At 40.6% G+C, this 24,107-nt stretch overlaps 1 protein-coding gene and 1 pseudogene across 1 annotated transcript; both read right to left on the reverse strand.

The window, feature by feature from the left end:
- Positions 1-6,405: 6,405 nt before the first annotated feature.
- Positions 6,406-13,900, reverse strand: LOC127752818 (phosphoglucomutase, chloroplastic). The gene is made up of 22 exons (XM_052278236.1): positions 13,589-13,900; positions 12,891-12,956; positions 12,734-12,778; positions 12,534-12,626; positions 12,395-12,447; positions 11,707-11,758; positions 11,553-11,621; positions 10,958-11,026; positions 10,561-10,683; positions 10,434-10,486; positions 9,862-9,940; positions 9,713-9,777; positions 9,542-9,609; positions 8,387-8,505; positions 8,218-8,292; positions 8,001-8,116; positions 7,662-7,803; positions 7,450-7,531; positions 7,308-7,354; positions 7,119-7,196; positions 6,824-6,929; positions 6,406-6,725 (listed from the first exon to the last, which is right to left on the reverse strand). The coding sequence occupies exons 1-22, from the start codon at positions 13,748-13,750 to the stop codon at positions 6,658-6,660; spliced, it is 1,830 nt and encodes a 609-aa protein (XP_052134196.1). The 5' UTR covers positions 13,751-13,900; the 3' UTR covers positions 6,406-6,657.
- A 7,324-nt stretch (positions 13,901-21,224) lies between these two features.
- LOC127785793 (maturase K-like) lies at positions 21,225-22,106 on the reverse strand (annotated as a pseudogene).
- Positions 22,107-24,107: the final 2,001 nt, after the last annotated feature.

Consider the following 24,107-nt stretch of genomic DNA (forward strand, 5'->3'; position numbering starts at 1 on the left):
GTATGTTTCCACTCTCCTCTCAAGGAGAAATGTGTAGCATACAAGGGCGAAGGCGTGCCCGGGTCCCAGCCAGCAGGTTGGGACCCTGGTTTCCCTCCACCTTATTCTTAAAATATAGATATTGTAGGTCTCTATGCTCCTCTCTAGGAGGAACGTGTGACCTACAGGAGCAAAGGTGGGCCCGGGTCCCTGGGCAAGCTGGGGATTCATGCCCTTCAAACCACGTAACCAGCATGCAACGTGAGGTAAGGGCCCTAGGACCCATCCTTACAGTGGGTCCCATGCCCCCCTTATCTTAATCACGCACCTTAGCTTAATGATGGTCTAAATATGACCTTTTTATTTTAATTAGTATGAAAAGAGTGCTAGACCTCCGAGGAAAGGGGTACCCTAGTTCCCATTTCACCAACAGAAGCAATTCAACGTTTCGTAGCATAATAATTACAAATTAGCATTGCTTGCATGTCACTACCATATTTCAGATGAGCAACGAATGACCCATTATCATTACAATAAATGTACATCACTAAACATGAGCATATCTACTCACCCAACAAATAACATATCAACTCTAGAAAACCATTTTCCGCATTACTAGCAAACCATATTTCACCTATTTCATAAATCTTCATATCACAACAAATATCAAATTTTCACAATGTATTTGAACTAAACCCAATACATTTTTTATTTTTCCAATTTCTAAACTATTTTTTGTTTTGCCCTCAAATTTGAATTTATCTGACTCTATTTCAAAAAATTTCTTCACCATCTGCCACTACAAATCAAGAACTACATCCATGATTTTTTTTTAATTTTTTTGGAATTTTCAATTTGCTCAAATTTCAAACAAACCATACCGCGGAAAACCATAACCGTGCTCCGGTTGTAAGTGCAGTAACCACGCGATAAGGTAAACCCTACTGAAGCAATGCCACTAGTAGTGTCAGCAGTGCAAAGGGGAAGGCGATTTCTCAGACGCTCAGACAAATCAAACATGCACACATCAGTTATACACATAGCAAAATTTTGCAAAAATCACCCCTTTGATAGGGCCATAGAGGATTAAGGGCTACCAAAATGTTGATAGTGCCAAAACCTAGGCAAGTTTTGACACTAGCAAGTTTGATACGGTAGATTTGATACTATCTAGGCATAAGTTGGTCACAATCCAAATGCTACCAAAGTACTATTAAAAGCTACCAAAACATTGTATGGTATATATTGGCACCAATACAAACAAGTCCTAATTCATAGTCATGATTCTTTAAACAATGTTGTTTGAATTTCATATTTAAAACACCTATTCAACCCCCTCTCTCTAGGCATTTATTATTCACCGTACTCCATCTGGTTTATTATATGCCACACTGGCATGTCATAATCTTCAATAATTTCTTTGTAGTACTTGTTTGAGATGTATGACGCTGTAAGATTGCAGTGGGAGGCACTTGTGTTTCACAACATATAGGAGTGTTGTTGCCTGCTGGATTTTCGATACGAGCTAGCACGATTTGTACTTTGGCATGTAACCATGAACCCGGAAGATGAAACCTTTTGTCTCATAGACCATCGTGTACTCGGTTTTGCTGGATTATACAACCCTAAATTGTCTCTATGACTTGAATGAGCAGGAGTTCACTGCATCCTACAATACAGACTTATCTTAGAACATAATACCCAGATTGATTGGCCTCTCGCCAAAAAAAACTTAGTGAGTAATGGTAGGAGTTCTCTCCAATATAACCAGGATATTCGAGGTTCCATGAAGAAGGATAGGTTCTTCATCATTTTCGTCATTGTTTTCTTCGTGTTCAGGTTGTCCTCGTCTTCACAAGCATGTCGGTCCACCGTATCATTTTCTTAAAATACAACAGATACCTCCTCCCCTTCATCGACTTCACCGATAGGATGTCGGTTCACCACTTTAGCTCTTTCTATGGATAGGTTCTAAATGTCAGAACCAACATCACCGTAACGATGTTTTGGGATAACATAGTCGTGTGCGGCCGCATGAGACACTACCTCCTCATGGTTGCTGGACTACCCCCATGCACTCTTTGTTGGGACTCTTCATGGACATGCCTGCACCAACATAACATATTCTCATTCTTGATGCCTCCAGCTAGGAAGCGAAGTTTGCCAGGCCTTACTTCATGTCACATGTTTCAGCTCCCATTTTGTGTTGTTTACCGAACAACTCTTCATAACCCTCACATTAACACTGCATACATCTAAATCTAACGAAAATATGCATGTCAGCCAGTATCACACTTCAGGCATTGTGAGGTTGTTGAGACTTGGATGGTACAGTGTGCACTGCCTAAAATTGATCAAATTGACACCACTTTCATTTTCCATAATTTCCCCTTCACCAAAACATACTCTAGATATCGACACTCCTGCTAGGATCGAGGTGCATTATCTAGATTGATTAAGAGGACTTATAGATATATTAACTACTTCTACAATATGCAAAGTAAGACGCTGGATAGATGAGTCAAATTATTTTACTCTTATTGTAAATATTTTCTATTTTTTTCCAACAACAAATATTTCCTTTTGTTTTCTTTTTGAGTAAATGATACCATATGCAGTGCATTTCTAAACATATAAGGCATTCCATCAAAATCTATATGCTAAATATAAGTTTGAACATCCTATAACTAAAAATTAATTATAGTACAAAATACCACATTACCATACCATAATAACAGTGTAAGTCATGCTACATAAATTAACACCACCAAGCATTATTCTACTTATTGTCATTTAGTAAATAAAATAGTTGAGACTACATTCATAATATTTGCTTTTTAAAAAACTTCCTATGCGAGTACTTTCACATGCCAAATATGAAAATGCAACATATAATAAACTAATAACAGTACCACATTGCCTCCAGAACTAATAACAAATTTTAACTCATGCTACATGAACTAATTTTTAAATCATCGAACTTACCTATATTTTTCTTTCTGTCCTCTCCTCTCCTTCCCTCCCCTCTTTCCTTCTTTATTCCTTCTTCCGGCTGCTCCTCTCCTCCTTTTATGGCACGGTTGCATTGGATTCTCTTGCCGACATAGATGGATGTTGGTCGACACGAAACAATGGTGTTGGCTACATTGATTATGTAAAATCAAAGTTTGTTTGATTGTTATTTTGTGATTAATAATTGGCATATGAGATTATTGGTTTTGATATTTGGAGATAATTGGGGAAGTGGTTTTGAAGATGACTGGATTTTCACATAATGAACAGGAATTGCTTACAGATTGGGTCCGGTCAAACCGGGCTATGGTAGCCGGTCAATCCGGCAGTATGTGACTGGCCAGCCCACCGTCTGACCGGTCGAAGTTGTGTTGGTTTTGATTTTGAGTTGTTTTTTTGGATATCTATGGATAATTCATGTTTATGACTTCTTGATGGATACTATGCGCATGTAATACTGTTGTGTGCTAACAAAGAGTCAAGTTGGTGAGAACTTGTGCTTAGAAATGGTTTCTTGGATGATGCATGTGTAGGTGATGGATTAGGAGTCAACTTGGGAGAAGATGACGTTCGGACGATCAGGATATCATGCGGGATACTTAGGCTAAAGATCAATGCACGTGGTTAGTGAAGATTCCATATGGCATATGACAGAGATATTGTGTGCATATGGGATGCGGAGTCAAATTTAGAAGGAATCCAAATTTGATACAATTGGAGTTTGTAAAGTTCGTTTCTTGTATGGGAAGGTTTCCTAGGGGATTAGGACTTCTTTTACAAGATTGGTTTGTGGATTTAGGCTGCCTACCTTGGGTATAAATAAAGAGAGAGGGTGTGGCCTCTAGTATCGTTTTTTGAGAGAGTTGAGTTTAGAGAACAGTTAGGCTTTAGAGTTTAGTCGAGATTTTCTTGAGGAGTGTTGTTGTTGCACTTTGCAAACACAGAGAGAAGTAATAAAGTTTCATTCTACATTGAGAGGTTTTCGATTTGTGTTTGCTCGGGTATGGCGGTCCAACCGGTGAGACACCAGCGGTTAGACCGGCGGATACACGACGGTTAGACCGGCGGTGGCGACAAGCGACAGTGGCGCATTGGGTGGTCAGACCGGTGCGACTACACCGGTCAAACCGGAGGACATCGAGTGGTCAGACCGGCATATTTACTCCGGTCAGACCAATCACCATCGAATTTGGTTTTGGGGTACTACAACCATTCACCAGTCCTTTGATTGGCTTGGTTTTTGCTATTCGATCCTACATATTACAAGGAGAGTTAACCGGAGAAAAGAACACTAAAGAACAAAGCGAGAGAGAGAGACTTATTGGCACATAAGAAAAAAGAATAGAGAGAGACCCTCAGACTGTGAAAGAGAGGGACATTGAGTGATGAGGAAAAAGAGAAAAAAGAGCGGGAATATCATCAATGTCTTGGAGATTGGTCAGGCAGTGAAGGAGTTCATGTTCCAGAGACACGAAATGGGTGACGGGGCATGGAAAATTGAAGGTGAATGAGTTCCCTTTAGGACATTCACAGTTCATACCGTTGGCGTTTGGCCTAGGCCATCCACGTCAAAGATTTGCTGCCACATCTTCCCCGCGTGTGGTCCCGTGAAGAATGTGGAGCCCAAACTGGTCACGTGTTCTCCAGGTCTATCGAGGTCGTGCGGCACGGGGGGAGAGTGTTGGCCCCGCACCGTCTACGTCGGAGTCCAGCGCTAGGACCTAAAAGGCAAAAGCGGCGGAGGGGGAAGGGAGAGTCCCTTGTCGCCCCTGCGACGTCATCGACGAGATGCCGCTTCGCCGTAGCCAACAAGAGGCGCCAAATCAGAGCTAGGAGGTCCTCGTCACCAACGAGGGGAAGCGCAGGGTGGCCACCAACGCCATCGCGGTTGGCCGAGCACGTCACTGCAGCCGGGGCACCATCCACTGCCACAGACCTTGTTGAGCCGAGCCGCCGCCAGAGAGAAGATGAGAGGCATGGACCGGTGCCGCCAAGGTGGGCGGAGAACTCTAGATCTGGCACCAGGAGTCCTCCTTGTCGTCGTCACCTTCTTGCCTTGGGGTCCTCTGTCGCCGTGCCCGCCGCCGAGGCCTGTGTTCGGGTAGCCGCTGGCCAGCTGCCAGATCCGGTGGTCAAGGAAGGAGATGAGCAGTACCGCCGATTGGTGGAGGAGACGAAGAGTGCCGCCGGTCGAGAGAGAAGAAGGGAGTCGGCAGTCGCTGACTATGGAAGGAGAAGAGGGAGCTGTAGCCGTTGTTGGCTCACTGTCGTGTGCGGAGGAGTGAGGGAGAGGTGAGAGGACAAAGGAGGGAGGAGAAGAAGGAAATTTATATTCTTTTCTAGATTTTAGGGTGTTCGGTGTAAAATTTGGACATCCACACAAATTGAAAAAAAATAGAATTGAAATAAAAAGTTTCAAGGGCTAAAATATAAAATTAAAGTCACTTCTAAAGCCACTTGCACTATGAATAACTTGGATTTTGGACCTATAGCCTCAATCTACATGGTACCACATGCTTTTGTTCACAGGAGATTAAGGCCTCTTTCAACAAGGGTGGGTCAGCTAGCTCATAAATCTCCACATCAGCTTTTGTATGATGTGGAAGAGAGAGAAGATAAGGAGAGAGAATGCACTATCTCTTCTTCAAGAGCTAAGCTCCTAAAGAAAATGTGAGAGGAATTGTGAAACCCAAAGCACTTTAAACAATGTGCTATGAGACAATCTATTGGAGAGATAGACTTTTTGCTATCTCTTGTATGAGGTGGACAAACATGAGCTAGTGCACTAGCTCAACCATTAAAGGAGGCCTAAGAGAGAAAACCTCTCGTTTTCCGCGCGCACGTTTCCGGACTACTAAACGATGTGTTTTTCGCAAAAATTTTCTATAGTAAAGTTGCTTTAAAAAATTATATTAGTCCATTTTAAAATTTAGAATAGTTAATACTCAATTAATCATACGCTAATGGCTCACCTCGTTTTACGTAATCTCCCTTTTCCTCTTCTCTCAAACACAGGCGAGCAGGACGCACTATGAATGGCCTTACATACACACAACTAGCTCGCGAATCCTGGCCTACCCGACGCACTCGCACACAGGGCTCAAAGGCGACACTGTCATCACCATTTCACGCAGACGGGGCGTGAAGCCATCATCGTTCCCTGGCCAGCACCCACACAGCAGTTTGCACTGACCTCCCTGATCTTGTCGCCCCAATTCGCATCCCACCAGCGCGAACTCGCAACTTCGCATTGTATACACGCGATCTCGTCGACAATATTACCAATTATTGGCAAATGTCTATTCTTGTAAAAAAAATCACGAGTTATATATTTCCAAGAAAAAAATGAACATTATATTTTCAAAAGAAAAAATTGAAATAAGTTCAAACAATATTTCAAAGAAACATGACATCCTCAAGATGAATTCGATAAATTCGAGAACATCAAGATACAGTTTGTTCTGAAATATGTACCATTGCTCTAAAAGCTTATTCATTCCTGCATACTATCTTCAATGAAAGGTACCTCCAAGATACAGTTTGCCATCAACTCAGTACAAAACTTGGCCTAAGATTACATTATTGGTTCATCGGTTGGAAGGGGCTATAAAAACAAAGAAATAAAAGAATACACAGGTGGTAACATTGCTAATGTCACCGGTATGTTTATGTTATGACAGTAGGCTTATCTCTTCCAGTGAAGTCCTTCAACTTTGAAACAGATAGAGCTAGGTCTGCAGAAATTTAAAATAGTTTATGAGTAGTTTATATATACACATAATTTCAGGAAATGGATGCATAGAAAGCTCATCTGAGGGCAGATGATAGTTACCTATTAAAGGCTTCAAAGCTATTTGTGCATCCAGATCATGCTTTGAGGCATCAGACTCGAATTGCTCAATGTATATACGGATTGTTGCTCCAGCAGATCCGGTTCCCTATAAGAGAAAAATATACTAAATTGTAAAACAAGTGGGCAAAATCAGTGGCTTTTAGTGAATATGTGAAAGATTCATGCTTCTCAGCATTAAGAAGACAAGGAAGTTTGAGCAAACAAGTGAGCGCCTAGAAGCAGCAACTCCAACAACAGGATAAGGGAGAAAAAAATATCAGTGATAGCTGTGTACCGAAAGGCGGAAGATAATCCTAGATCCATCGGTGAATACAAATCGAAGCCCTTGTTTAGATACAGTGCTACCATCCACCTGTAACATTTAGGAAAAATGTAAATTTCAATTGCGCACCATGACTGACATATCCACCAAAACATGCACACATGGGTGTTCAAGGGAGAGAGAGAGAGAGAGAGCGCCAACCGGATCAGTGTAACTGAAATCATCGGCAAACTGAAGGGTATAGTTTCCTACATCATAAGGTCAATAATTCATTAGCCTTTCTGGTAACCATCATACATATCATCACTACGGAACATACAAGCACAATTCTATAATAACCAACCATATTTCTCTCCAGGCTTGCTTTTTGCGATCACATCTCTAAGATGCTCCATCATCTTATTTGCACTCTCAGATTCACACTCCTGTACAGTACAAGATTAGTGATTCATTGGAATTTCTGGGTTGAAATAATGTACCAGAAATTTTATTCGGTACGCAAGATAAACTCTCATAAATTATCATTTCAGAAATTCATTATGAAAGATAAAATACCTCATAATCATATCTGGAGAAGAAATTCCTTCCATAGGTTGCCCAGTGTTCCCTAGCTACATCTTCCACTGACACTAATCTCTCCCCGGCCTTCTTATCCTTGTTCCGGTGTGCAAGTATGGACAGCCAAGCCAGAACAGCCCTGAAAGTCAGTAGTTAGCGGGAGTGTGACTAGTTCCATGCAGACAGTTCTCAAGAAAAGAGTGCAAACTATCAAGCATGCATAGAAAGCAATTCTGATGCACTTATCTCTGTTTTGGCATTTCTAGGCAACAACTGGATACTAGGACAGTAAGGATATCTGATAGAAAAAGCATCCATGTATAAACAATATTTTACCATATGCCATCCTTCTCCCTGATGTGATCAGATCCTGTCCCAAAACTTTCCTCTCCACATATAGACAATTTACCTGCATCCATTAGGTTTCCAAAAAATTTCCATCCTGTTGGTACCTGCAAAGTGACCATATTGTCTTAGCTGTTCTTCTAGAAGCCATGGCCTATTGACTATTTTGCAAACAAATCATGCACATACAATTCACTGACAAAAGTACCTCAAAGAACGGAACATTCAATTTATCAGCTACACGATCAAGAGCACCACTCGTTGGCATTGATCTAGCAAGACCCTGAAGAAAGTATCGAACATAAGAGATCATTCTTGTCTTTGATGAGTCTAATATCCTATTTAGAAAAACAATATAATGTGTAACATCTCATTACTTTTGGACCAGATTGGAAATAAGGAATTGCTGCCTGTGCATTCGCTGCAATTATTGCAACAGAGTCTGATGGTGTAACAAAGAACCTTCTTCCAAGAATCATGTTTCGATCACCATCACCTGCAAGCATTTTTACCTCTAATGTTATTTGTTCACACAATATTCCCTTCAGCAACTAAACTAAAAGGTTCCTCGCACAAAAAAAAATAAAGAAAAAGAAAAAAAGGAAGGGCACAGAAAGAAAGAACCAGTGATAAAATAGAACATTCAATGAAGTTTGCAAATGCAGCAAGTAAAACTTCTCAAATCTAACTGTATTAAATGATAATATTAAGGTACGGACAACACAAATAATATGAAAAGGAGATTCAAGCTGTAACTATATGCACATAATATACTAAGAAAATGAGACCAAAGTAGATAGTTACAGTGACACGTCAATTTTCAGAGCAAGTGACATATGGCTGTTATGGCATCACTTCAAGGAGAGATAAATCTAATGATCAATAATTGTTAATTAGTCTCAACAATACTTAAAGGTATTTCTCATCCAACTGCTATACCAGAATTGTTTAAATTTTGCCAGACACAATTGAAGATATTTTTTTAGACAACGGAGAAGTGTTACACCTCTGGCATCCGCATTACGTGCACACGGCCAAGACAATAGAAGATCTATTAATGCAGATGCAGTACTAGTATTTCCCTGTGCTAAGAAATAATTTTGGACAATGACACGGTCACCAAAAACAGTTGATTTTTTTAGTAATTACTAGTATAAATTCCACAAAGAGTGTAGCATTGTTATAATATTCTGAAACTATTTTGAAGACAAAACTAGTCATATCATTTTTCTTTTCTGATCAAAGAACAGCAGTGGAGGTCCCCGCAGTTTAAATTTGTTCATATATCAAAAAAATGTACAAAAGTTACAACCCTATGATCTAATATTTAACAGTATCTTTATCTCTCTCATTAAGTTCAAAGAGAAGCAAAGATGGCTCTTCAAAAGATGCCTACTCGCTCTTGTGAAATCATTACTAACAGTTGAATTCTAAATATTCAAAGTGATATTGATGGTTAAGTTTAAACGTGTTGAATGCATACATTCCTGAACATCACTTATCTGTGACTAGAGGGAGTAATATAGGCATACCATCACTTGCTGCACCAAAGTCAGGTGCTCCGCTTCCAAACATGGTAAACACAAGCTCTTTGGCATAACTGTAGAAAAACAACAGTAAGTACAGTAGTTTTTTTTTTTTTTTAACATGAAGTAAGTATAGCACTACGGGCATATTCTTCATTTGAGGACTGATTTACATACGTTAAATTAGGATCAGGGTGACCATTGCCAAAATCTTCAAGTGGAACACCATTTAATATATAGTCCTGCAAACCAGGTGTATATTCAGCATCAAATAATGGAATTCCTCAAGAAAAAAAATGATTCATCTCAAGTAATTGATACACCACCGGATCAGCTCCAAGTTTCTCAACAAAAATAGGATCCGCATATGCACCAGTCACAGCATGCATGGCATCAAATACAAACCTAGAAAATCAAGGAAAATTACCATTATTATTTGCAGATATAAATTCATATTCCCAAAAATAAAGAAACAAATAATATGGTTATTACTTATCACACTACAAAGTTACATAGTTATTGCATCTGCTACTAATCATAAGTTCATCACCACAACAAAATGTAATAGGTACTACTACAACCGCCCAAAAATATTAGGGATTTTAGCTATGCACCTGGACTAGTGCTTATATTTTAGGACAGAGGTAGTAGTGGTTAGCAAATATCGCATAAGTGCTCCCCTTTGAAACTCAAGAATGACTGAAGGAAAATAAAGAGCAGTTTTTTGAAACTTATGCTCAAACAAATGAACCAGTGAAGTACATGTTGACATAAATGTGTAGATTATTAGGCTTCATAAAAATACACATGTAGATTATCAGGCATTAATATTTCCAAAACTCTAGTATTATTTATTAATGACTAAACAACATGTGAAAAGCAAATAAATATACAGAACCTGAAATCTGGCCGAGACAACAAGCCCTTGATAAGTTGGAAGTCAAACACATTCTGAAGACACAAACAGGAAAGAAATAATTTAGATATAAAATAAATTATCTCTGTATAATTATTTCATTGTATACCTCCATTAGCTCAAGGTAGTCCAAGACAGGGTCTATCACTTCAACGGTGAAATCACCATAGCTTACAACTCCTAGAGAGGACAAATCAACATCAGGAATATCTGCCGTTTTTATTTCAGAAATCTGCAGGAGATTTGCATTATGGTGAAGGAATAATATCATCAGAAATAAGTAAAATGTAAGGGCAATATTATTCGACATCTACGATAATGCCATGAAGAGAAATGCTGTAGCAGTGACATTGGAAAGAGAAATGCAGTAACATGAGACAAAACGTGTTAGATGCCAATAGGATGTTACTGAAAACAGGGTTGGGTGCAAAACAGCTATTCTACATAGTATAAATATAATGGGCTAATGTATAAATAATATGCTAATAAATAGTAAAGGTGCATACCGAAAGTGTGTTTCCATATATTTGGTCGGTAATTGTCTCTGGTGCTGGCTGCCCACTGCTATAGTTGAACTGCAATTGAACATCTTATTAAGCTACTTGATTATGTAATAAACTTGAGGAAAATTGCATGTTTATACTATCGCATGTTGACAATTTGGTTTTTGCCGAATACTTGCCACACAAGAAATTTTCAATTATTTCATTCATGAATCAAAAATACAAGAAGCTATATTTTCAATTATTTCATTCATGAATCATGAGGGACCCAACACAGAAAATATTGGGCACCCAAGAACATTTCTAGATTTGCACTTCAAAAACAGAACAACCCTTTCTTTTCATTTGTCCAGGGTGAGAGACCAAACATAGACAAATAAAAACATTATGGAAATAGCAAAGTGTTTCTTTTCTCGGATCCTTCATCAAAGAGTCTATGATTGGTAAGTTATTTCTGGAGATAGCAAAGTATTTCTTTGTTGCCATTCTGTCAAATAGTTCATTTCATATTTGTCAGGACGAAACTAAATAGAATTGTATTATTAATCTAATCAATTACTGCAATACAAGAAAATATACAATTTAAGTTATGGCATACCTTGATACCCCAATCATTATCTGGCCCACCTGGATTATGGCTTGCACTCATGATGAAGCCACCATTGGCCTAACAGAATTGAAAACTGCAATGAATTAGAAAATTAAAAAAGATAGTGAAGCACACAATGAATGAAAAAAGGTGTAAAACATACTTGTCTTTTACGAATTACTGCAGATACAGCAGGCGTTGACAGCAGACCGTTCCTACAAATATTTTAACAATTACAGGATACAAAGTATATATCAAACACAAGATGAAATGGGAAATAAACTGGAAAATTGAGCATGCTAAATGTTTGAGGGAAGTAACATAGTGTCCTTTCTATGCTCAGAACTAAGTCAAAATCAAATTATGTGATTATTATTGTCAGATGCTTTAATTTATTCGGTAAAATCTGTTATTCTTCCTTTAATTGAGTATGCTAAGGATCATGTGGATATTTTCCAGACCGAACCCAGTGAAGGTATGAAGGCTTCAAGCTTTCAAAGTCAGGGTTCAGAAATCCGTTCAGAGGTGGGGAAATGAGAACCTGACTAGTTATAGTTTTTTGCCCAGAAACTGGCCCTTTTCCAGCCTTAAAAGTACTTGGTTTGGGAACATTTTATTAGAAGATCCTCAAATTGAACCCTTGAATATAATTAGGTGAAATTATAAGCATTTTGGTATATAGGATAACATCACAAGTGGAGGATAGAAGTGTGTATTAGCTGTAGTTTAACCAGGTAGTTTCAGGAGCCCTGATGGTATCCATTGGAATTTTAGTTCTATGAATATCCATACTTCTAATAGTTAGTGTTGTATCTTCTAAATCCAAGAAGCTTCATCTAGTATCTCCTTACCTGCCAACTAGGATCTTCCCAACACCATTCCCAGCTGCAATTTTAGTGATAATCTACATTCCCACAGAAATAGTCATAAATATGCATGCGTAAATGTGGAGCAAACACGTATTGATTTACTCTTGGTTCCTAGCAGCACCTGAGCAGCATCCTTGTTAAAGTATCGGCCATCACCACCAAGCACAAGGGTTCCACCAACATAATCCTCCGGGGGCAATGAATTGAACAGAGCCTTCAAACCACAGAAAGGATAAATGAATGTAGCTCCATCTTAGAGGTGCCATCACATTAAAAAAGAAAAGGCTATTGACGTGCAACATCAAGTAAAATGTGGCACACCTGAATCCAATTAGCGAGGTAATTCTCCTGCTGGAACACTTTCACCTGAAAAGAACACCAAAAAAAGATGTATGAAGGGAATTGTACACACCCAAAAAAAAAAAAGCGTATCGGAAATGGGTGCAAGATCGTGGAACATAAAACAGCTGGTACTTGCCTTCTTCCTCAACCCACTGGTCCCGGTCTTCTGCCCCTCAACGGGCTTGGTCGGAATCGACTTGATCTGCATCAAACGTCACAATCATCATCTGTTATTTGTGTATCTCAATCACACAATAAGCAAAAAGAGACTTAAGAGTTGATAATCCTATAATGCACACAATGGAAGAATCCTACGGCACCCAAATCAGACAAAAAGGGCTCTCAGCGCACTGGAAGCACATGATGACATGAATCACAGCATCCACTGCCATATCTAGAGGCCACCAAAATGGATGCGTGATCACATAGATAAATCCAAGAGGTGCACAAAGGCAGCAGCTGTGCGCTATGACCGGCCTCGAGAGAAACATGAAACGCAACCCAAAATCCGGATCCACCACCACCCAAAACCCACAGTATCCGTCGCCAAAATAGCGCTGATGCCGCCGCTTGATTAAACCCCAAAAAAAAACGGAAATCGCCTTCCCATCGCCGGAAGACTGCAGAAACCACCACCAGTATTCAAAATCATCTCGAGGAATCATGATTAAGGCCACAATCGCGCAGAGCAACACCACTCCCAGTCTAGAACCCGGAGCTGCACACCGACGGCAAAACTGAAAAATCCCACCCACCCCACGACGAGTCCACAACACACACGTACACATCAACAGCGCCGGGAGGGCGAGCGCGCGGGCAGGGGGGAGATCGTACCTTGAGCGCCTGGGCGGCGGAGGAGGAGCACCGGACGACGGCGAGAGAGTGGCGGCGGTGGACCCGGCGGACACCACCACCGGGCCGCGCCGCGAGCGGAGCCGGGCGCGCGGCGGCGGCGGAGAAGAGCAGCGGGTGGAGGCGGAGCGCGTGCGAGGCCATCCCGAGACGATGCGGCGGCCGGCAATGCCACCGCCACGCGGAGAGAAGAGGAGGTGGAGAAGGGGAGAAGAGGCGAGAAGGGGAGTGAGGTGAGGTGGTGTTGCGCTTGCACCGCGGAAGGAAGCGGGCAAGGGGCGCGAGATCTTATGAAGCGGGAGATGGGGAGGATATGCCTTCGCTTCTCTTGTGGTGGCCAAGATACACAACGAACGGACGGACGGAGCCGTTTGCACTGACACGTCACGGGATTTCTCTCTTTTTTTCCTTTTTTTTCTTTTTTTTCTTTTTTTTCTTATGTGTTTGTTTTTATCTCTCTTTACTTTTTGCATTTTTGTTGGAATTTTCCTTTGCTGCTCTCTTTGGTGTTTTTAATACCCGATGGCACATGCACTGGCAGGTACACAGTCTTCTGAGCTGGGATGTAGGTGTATACAGAATCAGGGAGTGATTCTTTTTTTCTGGGCAAATAAATGTACATTCATGTTTCTCTTGAGGAAAATAAATGTGCATTCTTTGTTTCAGTTGAGGGTATATTTGGTACGACTTGAACTTCTAAATTTAACACATAGAGTTGAGGGCTCGTTGTTTTTTAAAAATAAATTTACAGTTTAAATTGTGACAAACGGGTATGAAGACTGAAGCACCCTTGTGTTATTTGGTTTCTTGACTCTCAAAATATATTATTGATCTTTAAACTACTTGTGATGGGTATCATGCAGGTCCAAATATAAGCTAAATCACTAATATGTCCAAATATAAGATAAATCACTAATATAAAAGAATCGATGCCAAATGACACTAGCGTCAAAATTCTATTTGTAAAAAAAACCTAAATAGGATTAACGTGTGAATATTTTTTATTACGAATAAGTCTTTGGCGTCAAACTTTTTTATAAATATAATCTTGGTGTCAATCCTCTCCATATCAGTGACTTAGCATCCAAATATGACGAGGGTGTCGGTGTGTCGAGACATTAAATCTTGGCACCAATGACCTTTATACGAAAAGGTTTAATTTTTAAATTATTTTTTAAGTCTATTTGTAAAATAGGTTTTTAAAGAACTAAAACATAAAAGTTTCAGTCTCCAAAAAGCACGTCGCAATAATTCGTCATTTTATTCAACGACAATGTCCATTGCGGCAAACGGCAAATTGAATTGAGGGCCTGTTTAGATTCTTTGCAAAAATTTTCACAATGTCACATTAAATATTTGGACATATCTATAGAGTATTAAATATAGAAAAAAAAGTAATTACACAGATTGCGTGTAAATTACGAGACGAATATTTTAAACCTAATCGCTTTATCGCTTTATGATCTGACAATGTGGTGCTACATTAAACATTTACTAATAACGGATTAATTGAGCTTAATATATTTGACTTGCAGTTTACAGATAAAATATATAATTTGTTTTATTATTAGTCTACGTTTAATACTTTAAATATACGTCCTATTTGATGTGACATATCAAAAACTTTTCAGCGTTAGTTACAGCCTGAGCAAAGACGACCCGAGCTTTTACTCGTTGTTTTCATAAGTTGTGAGGAGTTCCTGTTTCCTTTTTTTTTTATCGGTAGTCGGATGGGTTTACATGGAATGGAAGTGACATCCCATTCCAGCTATCGCTGTCACGAGGCGATCGTCTGCACGCATGCGTGGCCCACAGCTTCTGCTCCTCCCTGCTGAAAAAAACTGCCCAAGCAATATGGGCCGTCAATTAACAGAGACCTTTGTGACAGACACGTGCACGGTCTTACAAGGTCGATTGACACATCACACAAGGCTTAGAGCAAGTTTAAGGCCATGTTTAGCCTGTCCATTTTAAAGTTTTGGTGTGTTATATTAGATATAAGGATATATATTTAAAGTATTATTAATAATAAAATAAATAACAGAATCTGCCTGTAAACTACGAGACGAATTTATTAAGCCTAATTAATTCATCATTAGTAAATATTTACTGTAGCACCAGATTGTTAGATCATAGAGTAATTAGGCTTAAAAGATTCGTCTCGCAATTTACATGCAATCTGTGTAATTAGTTATTTTTTTCGTTTATATTTAATACTCCATGCATGTGTCCAAACATTCGCTGTGACAAGGTGAAAATTTTTGCCGGGATCTAAACAGGTCCTTAGTTCCACACAAAAATTTTACACCTTATCACATCGAACGTTTGAACACCTACATGAAATATTAAATATAGGCTTAAAAAATAACTAATAGCACAGATGGCGACTAATTTGCGAGACGAATCTTTTAAGCCTAATTGCTCCATGATTTGACGATGTGGTGCTATAGTAAATATTTGCTAATGATGGATTAATTAGGCTTAATAAATTCATCTCGCTGTTTACTGACGGATTCTGTAATTAGTTTTGTCATTAGTGCAAATTTGTTTTTTCTCTCAAATGAAGTTGAGTTTGGACTTGAGATTTGGTATGAATATATTTCATGTCTATACCTATCTCTAGTAATTTTTTCATGAATTTAAAAAACTTATAGATATGGTTTTCACGGGTTTTCATTTATTTGATGGTTTTCATCGGATATTCCCCCTACTAGTAATACTTGGTCCCACATATCATATATATACATTGTGTCTTGTAGTCTGTGCTACAGCTGGCTACAAATCTGTAGCCCGCTGCTTTTCTTCCTGACCATTTATCTTCTCGATATGTGTTCATAGTTGGTTTATAGTCTGCTATTGTACCTGCTTTTATGAGGGCAGTACCCTTAGGCTATGTTAGGGAGCCACACGGAAAATGGAACGATCAATTTACACGTGATTAATTAAGTATTGGTTATTTTTTTAAAAAAATTGGATCAATATGATTTTTTAAAAGCAACTTTCGTATATTTATTTTTCAAAAAAACACACCTTTTAATAGTTTGAAATACGTGCACACGAAAAACAAGAAAAGGGAGTTGAGAACTCTAACACAAGAACACTGAGAAATCAGCCCAAGACCACGAATGCCACGGTGCACGTTACCTTATCGTGTAGCTTGAAATTGAGGCGAGTAACTATTGAGGTCACATAACCCACAATGCATGTGACCTAAGGCAAGGAATGGTATCAATCTCCTAGGAATAAATTTCCCCAACTACCATGCTATCCGGACGGATCGCTTTGCCTCCTATCCACTGCGCCTTGCTCTCCTATTCACTGTGTCACTCGCTCTCCCATTTGCCACGCCGTCCGCTTCTCCTCCCTCATCCGCCACTCCGCTTCTCCTTCCCATCTGCCACACCGATCCGCTCTCCCATCCCGTTCCTTCTCCTCCTAATCCGCCAATGGTGCATCGCCGAGAACCATGTTTTGCCGCAGCTAGTTCATGGAGATGGAGCTTCGGAGCGAGCTGGTGCGGCTCCCACAGGGGTACCCCATCCAGAGTGGCAACGATGAGCTAGAGGAAGATGAGGGCCAAGGCGGAGAGAGTAGTGGCTGAAACCTCGCGTGCCAGTGCTATGTCATCGGAGACTTCGGAGGAGAGCTCTGGATCGTCCATTGAGATGTGGACTAAACCATCTACAGCAAAACAACTCTACGGCCTCGCCTATTTTGGAATAGATGATTAGCGAATTTGGATCAGGTGCAGTTGCAGTAGTAAATGCAACTTAACAACTGCACGCAACTTTGGCCGTCCATTTTTGCAATCAACGGTCTATATTCGTAGCTACATTAACCACGGAAACAGTAATTCGTGCTACCGTGTTTATTGCTACAGTAGTGCGAACAGTACAATGCGCGATCTAGGGCATCCAGCTTGATGCGTACTGCTACTGCTTAAGTTGCAGTCACTATTCTGACTGCACCTGATCCAAATCCTTGATTAGCACCACGTAACACGAGAGAAAGGGGTTAGCATATAATTAATTAATTATTAAGAAGAGTAAATTGTATGTTGGGCAATGTTTTTCTACCATAGTTTTACATTGGACCATCCTAAAACTCATTGTTTTCACGTGGGACTTTCTTGAAAACTTTTGCAAGTATTTTTTAAAACTTTTAAATATAATTGTAGTGTAACTATACTATATTTGCAATGTAATTCGTATATAACTGGTATCTAACTAGAAAAGTAATTTATGTGAGGTAAGTTGTCTAGCTTAGCACGTACCCGTTCAACAGACCACAGGTTCAACTCCACCGTTGTATGTGCGGCTGTGAATTTTTTCCCCAACTTTACACGAATCTTGAGGCAAATCAATACTTAGAAATTTAAGAATTTTGATTGAAAAAAAACTATAAAAAACCAACCTAGTACCGAATGTGACACATCCTATTACGAATCTGGTACTAGAATATGCCACATCTGATTCTATATTTATTTTTTATGGGACGGAGGGAGTACGCAGCAATTCCGTTTCACTTTAGACTAGTTTTTATTACCAAATCATTTTACTTTGGACTAGTGGCCCACAAATTGGCGCCGCCCTAACTCATCCACATCCTTTGCCCGCACCACCTCCTTGGCTCCACAGTGACCTCCGTCGGGTGTCGCTCCCAACTCGACCTCGCGCCTCTGCCTATGCCACCTCCCTAACTCAACTGCATCCTCCGTTGGCGCCGCTCTCAACTTGATCTTACCCTCCGCATGTGCCACCTCCCTACATCGATCACGATCTCCACTAGTGCCATCCCCAACTCCACCCACTAGTACATAATTGATTTTTTCATACTGTCAAAATGCATTTTTCCGTGCGGAGGTACCGCCCGACTGCACCCAGGGGTCTGCGAAAATCCATATTTTCGGATTTTCGCGTGCGGGCGGCTCAACTGCATGGGATAATCGATTATCCCGTGCGGTCCAGTTATACTGAGCGCACATGATAATCGATTATCCCATGCAGTACTGTTATACCAACACGGTCCTGTTATATTGACCGCACGGGATAATATATTCGTACAGTCACCTTAGCACATGCTAGCCGTTTGGGAAGATCTACGCACTCTTTTTTTTGTGTGTGTTTTTGAATTGTAAAGTTATATATAAATTATACGAGCACAATTAGAAACATTGATATATATAATTACATAGCATATGTACATGTCTAGTGTTCATAATATTATAAGTTTCTCCCTCACAAATATATCTTTTTTACTCTATAGCATGTTCTCTCTCCTACTCTCTTAGATTTTTGAATTTGGGGTCTGCAAGAAGTTCGCTATAAGGGTCGTAGAACTCTCCTAGATGGTTACAGATGTCGCGACGAATGAACCGGTATAAGTCCGTGCAGAAGTTGAGAAGCATTTTATGATCGAACCAGTTTGCGGTATATGGGGTGCTCGGGAGCTATGGAAAATAGAAGAAAAATGATATGTATTAAAATCAACTTAAATGAACTATTTCTTATATCTAAGAAGCGTGATGACTTATATATGTAAACTCAGTTTTGTATCTCCCACAGATCCTGAGCATCTCGCTGGTCCTCCGGTTTTTTCAAGCGACATCACTTACGGCCCACCTAAAATCTACCAGGGCCGACGTCCAGGGAAATCTTTCGCGTACTACTGACCTCACCCTCCACAAGTACCCAGCGCCACCTCCTCCGCTCGACAGCATCCTCGGCCAGCACCGCTCCCAACTCAACTTCGTCCTTCGTCCGCACCATTCCTTGGCTCGATCTCTACTTTCCGTTCCCACAACTCCTGGGCTTGAGTGCAACCACCCCGTTCCCCGTGCGTCGCTATGCCACCCGAGCCGAGGTCATGAGAGAGCTTGCTGAAGCTAGAAAAAAGAGAAGATCGCGGCACACGTCGGTGCCTTTCCCAGCGAAAGTATCGCTGACATGTGGGGGCATTGGTCCAAAGTATCTAATCAAAGTGAAAACAATTAGCGGTGGTCCAATATTAAATTAAGGTAAAAAACATAGCCCAACATTTAATTTATCCTACTGAAAAATTGAAAAATACGACTATTTTTATTTTCAAGCAATTACTTTATAGAAAATGTTCAATTGAGTAGTTTAGAATAATTCATCCGTCCTAAAATATAATAACTTAGAACCGGATAAGATATTTTATACTATTATAAAATCAATCTATTCAGATTCGTAATAGAAATATCCTATCTGATTCTAAGATATTATATTTTAGAATGGATGGAGTACGTGTTAATGAAAATAAGAAAAAAGCCCAAGTCTAAACGTAGATTAGGACAAGCGCGTGTTTGATCGGGTGGCTTGTAATGTGAAGATCAGGTGGCCTGAAGGTTGAAGCATCTCAAGCTGATGATTTTTGGAAAGCTCAGGCCAGAAGGACACGTGAGCAGCAGACGGCTAAATTTCCAACACGTATGATGAGGGCACTTTACACGTGTTCCGGCTTAATTATTGCAACGAGTTGTTCTTGCTCAGGCCACGAGCTGAGCCAAACTCATGTGCGTACGCCTAGACCTTTCCAACTTTTGCTCAAACTTTGGCAAAAATTTAGGGCTGTGTTTTAGATTTAGGGGTGTAAAGTTTTAGCGTGTCACATAGGATATATAGACACATATTTAAAGTATTAAACGTAGACTAATAATAAATAAATTATAAAATCCGTTTGTAAACCGCGAGACGAATTTATTAAGCCTAATTAATCCATCGTTAGCAAATATTTACTGTAGCACCATATTGTCAGATCATGGAGCAATTAGCTTAAAAGATTTGTCTCGCAATTTACATGTAATCTGTGTAATTAGTTATTTTTCTCATTTATATTTAATACTCTATGCATGTGTCTAAACATTAAATGTGACAGTATGAAAAATTTTGCTAGAGGATCTGAACAAGGCCTTAGACTTCGCCAAAAATTTGGCTATTGCCAAATCTTGCCTTGCCATTAGTAAGGTTAGCAATTAACAGTGCCATAGAACCTAGTAACAAGACGAGAGTAATTTGGAACAAAGGATTGTTTCTACAAATCTATCCAAGTGAAATGTGAATCCAAGGATGATCCCAAAATGAGCCACGTCATGCAACATATACTTACCGTTGAATTATATGGGTAAAAATATCTGAAACGTACAATTGAAGATTGAGAGGGAGGATCAACAGTAATAGATAAAAATATAGGGAGACCAGAAAAGTCAGGGGGATTCACATCTGGTATAGCCAGAATAATTGAGAAGTCGTATAGTTATATTGTAGTCAATATGGAAGGTTGACCGACTAAATAGATAAAGAGATATAAAGGCAAAATTCAGAAACAAAAAGTCCATCGACGACACATACATATTCATCTCGATCACAATCTTTCGCCATCTGCCATCCATCACCATCCCCTCCGCTTCTTCTGCCGTCTGCTGCGGCCTCATCCTTCACGAAAATATGAATTTTTAGCAAAATAAAAATTATTTGAAGAAGAAATGGAAATGTTACCTTGTCCGTTTGTGGAAATAAAATAGTTTAATTAGCAGAGAATGATATTATTTTAATGGAATAATATTATTTTAAAATAAAATATTATTTTAAAATAAAAATTATTTTAATTGCATAAAAGCTCGTACCGTGCTTTTATGTTTACGAGCTAAAGTTCTAGCGTATGAAAGTCGAAGTATATACTTTAGTCGATACAAAGTCTTCTTTTTTAAGATCCACTGTGATAATGAAAAAGATTTCTACATATCCGACCAAACCGATCAAGAATATCCCAATCCGATAAATCGGTCCAAATTGGTTTACTAATAGGATGCCCTGATCCAGTATAAAATTGGGCTTTTGCTAAAGATCCAATGAGAGAAGTAACAGAGACTTTGGTATCGAATTTTTTCATTCGAGTATCTATTAGAAATGAATTCTCCAGCATTTGATTCCTTACTAACAAAGAATTTATTGGTACACTTGAAAAGTACCCCAGAAAATCGAAACAAGAGTTTGCTAATTGGTTTAGATGGATCCTTTGCGGTTGAGTCCAAAAAGAGAGAATATTGCTACAAACGGACAAGGTAACATTTCCATTTCTTCTTCAAAAGAAGAGTTCCTTTTGATGCAAGAATTGCCTTTCCTTGATATCGAACATAATGCATAAGGGGATCCATAATGAACCATATGGTTTTTCGAAAAAAAAGTAGGGTACGTTAACCCAAAATGTTCCATCTTTCTAGAAAAAGATTATTCGTTCCAGAAAGGTTCCGGAAGAAGTTAATCGCAAGCAAGAAGATTGTTTACGAAGAATCAACAAGAAAAATTCATATTCTGATACATAAGAGTTATATAGGAACCGAAATAGTCTTTTATTTTCTTTTTTCAAAATAAAAATGGATTTCATTGAAGTAATAAAACTATTCCAATTCGAGTAGTAGTTGAGAAAGAATCGCAATGGATGGAACATCTTGGATCCGGATCCGGTATTGAAGGAGTTGAAGCAAATAGTTTTATTTTGTTTTTTATTTTTTATTTCTCAAAATAAAAATAAAATAGTCTTTTATTTTCTTTTTTCAAAATAAAATACATACGCAACTCCGCCGCAACATACGCAACTCCGCCGCCTCATCCTTTCGCCATCGGTCATATCTGTCGTATCCTCATCCTCCAATTCCTCCACCGCCCCATATTTGTTGGAATTATAGAGAGAACAACAACGATAGCATTAATCTCCTAGCTGCTCAAAATATACGCTTATTTCAATGATACAAAGGGTTGCTACCATACCATCGCCCGCTGCCCAACCGTGCTGCACTAGCTCTGCTTTGCTACACAGAACCTAAGTTCTTCAGCTGCTCAAACTTCACGTTTCAAAGGAGCATGGGAGAGAGAGATGAGCCATTTTTCAGCTCCTCGAACTCGCACTTAGATAGAAAGATGGGAGAGAGACGGAGAATATGGTAGAGTGGTGAACCATTCAGCCTCAGCTTCTGCTGCTTTGAAAACGATAATATTTGAATGGTAGAGTGGTGAACCATCGAGCATATGGTTTCACAAATCAAATATTATCACCCTGTATAATGTCCACAATTCAATGTTACCTCTGTATATATTTGATACATGTAACAACCAAATCTACAGATATGTTTTACCTCAGTGATGTCACTTTAGTCGATAAATTATACATCGTACAGAATAATGGCTACTGTTTGTTGAAATAGAATAAAACCATCTATTTCCCATATGTTATCTTTCATATTTCTCTTCAACTCCAAATGTATGTAGCTCCCAATTTGTACTTGAAGGGTTGAGGCATAAAAAAACTGTAGCTCCCAATTTAGATAATTCCACAGCAACGCGCAGGGTACCATCTATTTAATATTAGTAACCAGCACTATCCAGCTCCTTTCAAACAGTGCAATCTGTCAGACAATTTTTCAATTACATGACATCATTAATATATTTTTCTAGGCACACCACTACACGATTGATTTTTCTGGACGTCCTTTTTTTGTTTCCATGCGGTCCGTAAGTGGAACCTCACGGAAAAATAGAGGACCGGCACCGGGGTGTCGCCCGCATGGGAAAATCGATTTTCCTGTGCGGGCATCCAAACCCAACCGCACGGGATATTTTGCCTCCTTTCCCTCCCACCCACTTCAAAATTTTCCTATCTCTCTCCACCTTTTTCCCTTTTTCCTGTGCAACCTCAACCACTCCCACCTCCACCTCTCTCTCTACCTTATCTCTTCTCCCTCAACCACTCCCACCTCCACCTCTCTCTCCAACTTATCTCTTCTCTCCGGCTTCCCACCCTCCTCTCCCTGGCCGGCTTCCCCTCCTCCTTCCCCCTCCCCTGGGCGAGGCGGCGGCTGGGCGAGGCGGTGACCGGGCGCGGCGGTAGCCTGGGCAACGACGGCGGCGGGGCGCGACGGCCGCGGCTGCGCGAGGCGGCCGGGCCGACGCTTCCTCTCCTCCTCCTTTGCATGGCGCCTGGTCGACGGTGGCTGGCGGGCGCGGCTGCGGTGGGCTCGACGGCGGCGGGCGGGCGTGACGGCGGCGGGCGGACGTGGGGAGGTGGGGGCCGGCAGTAGCATGCGCGCGACCGACGATGACAACGACGGCGAGGCGGCAGCCGGGAGCAGCGTGCGCATGGCTGACGTCAACGACGAGCGGCATTCGGAAGTGGCGTGTGCGCGACGACGATGACGACGATGGCAATGCGGCGGCCGGGAGCGGGCTGACGACGACGAACAGGAAAGACGGCGAGCCGGCCGCAGCAGCGAGCGGGCGAGGAGGCAACTGGGCGAGCCGGGCGCTAGGAGCTAGGCGTGGCTGCAGGGCGACCAGGCCAGGCGGCGAGCTGGGCGCGGTGGCGGCTGGGCGAGCCAGGCGAGGCGGCTAACCGGGTGCGTCGGCAGCCCAGATGACGACGTCAACGAGGAGGATTGTTGACGTAAAACACGAGGCCTAGGAGATCTGCTTAACTCCAGTGCAGG

The sequence above is a fragment of the Oryza glaberrima genome, chromosome 10, assembly GCF_000147395.1.
Source record: "Oryza glaberrima chromosome 10, OglaRS2, whole genome shotgun sequence".
NCBI classification, from domain to species: Eukaryota; Viridiplantae; Streptophyta; class Magnoliopsida; order Poales; family Poaceae; genus Oryza; species Oryza glaberrima.

Bases quoted from the DNA above. Each gene is read 5' to 3' on its own strand.
- LOC127752818 (XM_052278236.1), bottom strand. From the start codon at position 13,750: ATGGCCTCGCACGCGCTCCGCCTCCACCCGCTGCTCTTCTCCGCCGCC. The intron at 10,684-10,957 runs GTATGCACCTTT...AATCTCCTGCAG, and splicing joins TATATGGAAACACACTTTCG to ATTTCTGAAATAAAAACGGC. The intron at 7,197-7,307 runs GTTGGCGCTCTC...TAAATGTTACAG, and splicing joins ATTTCAGTTACACTGATCCG to GTGGATGGTAGCACTGTATC.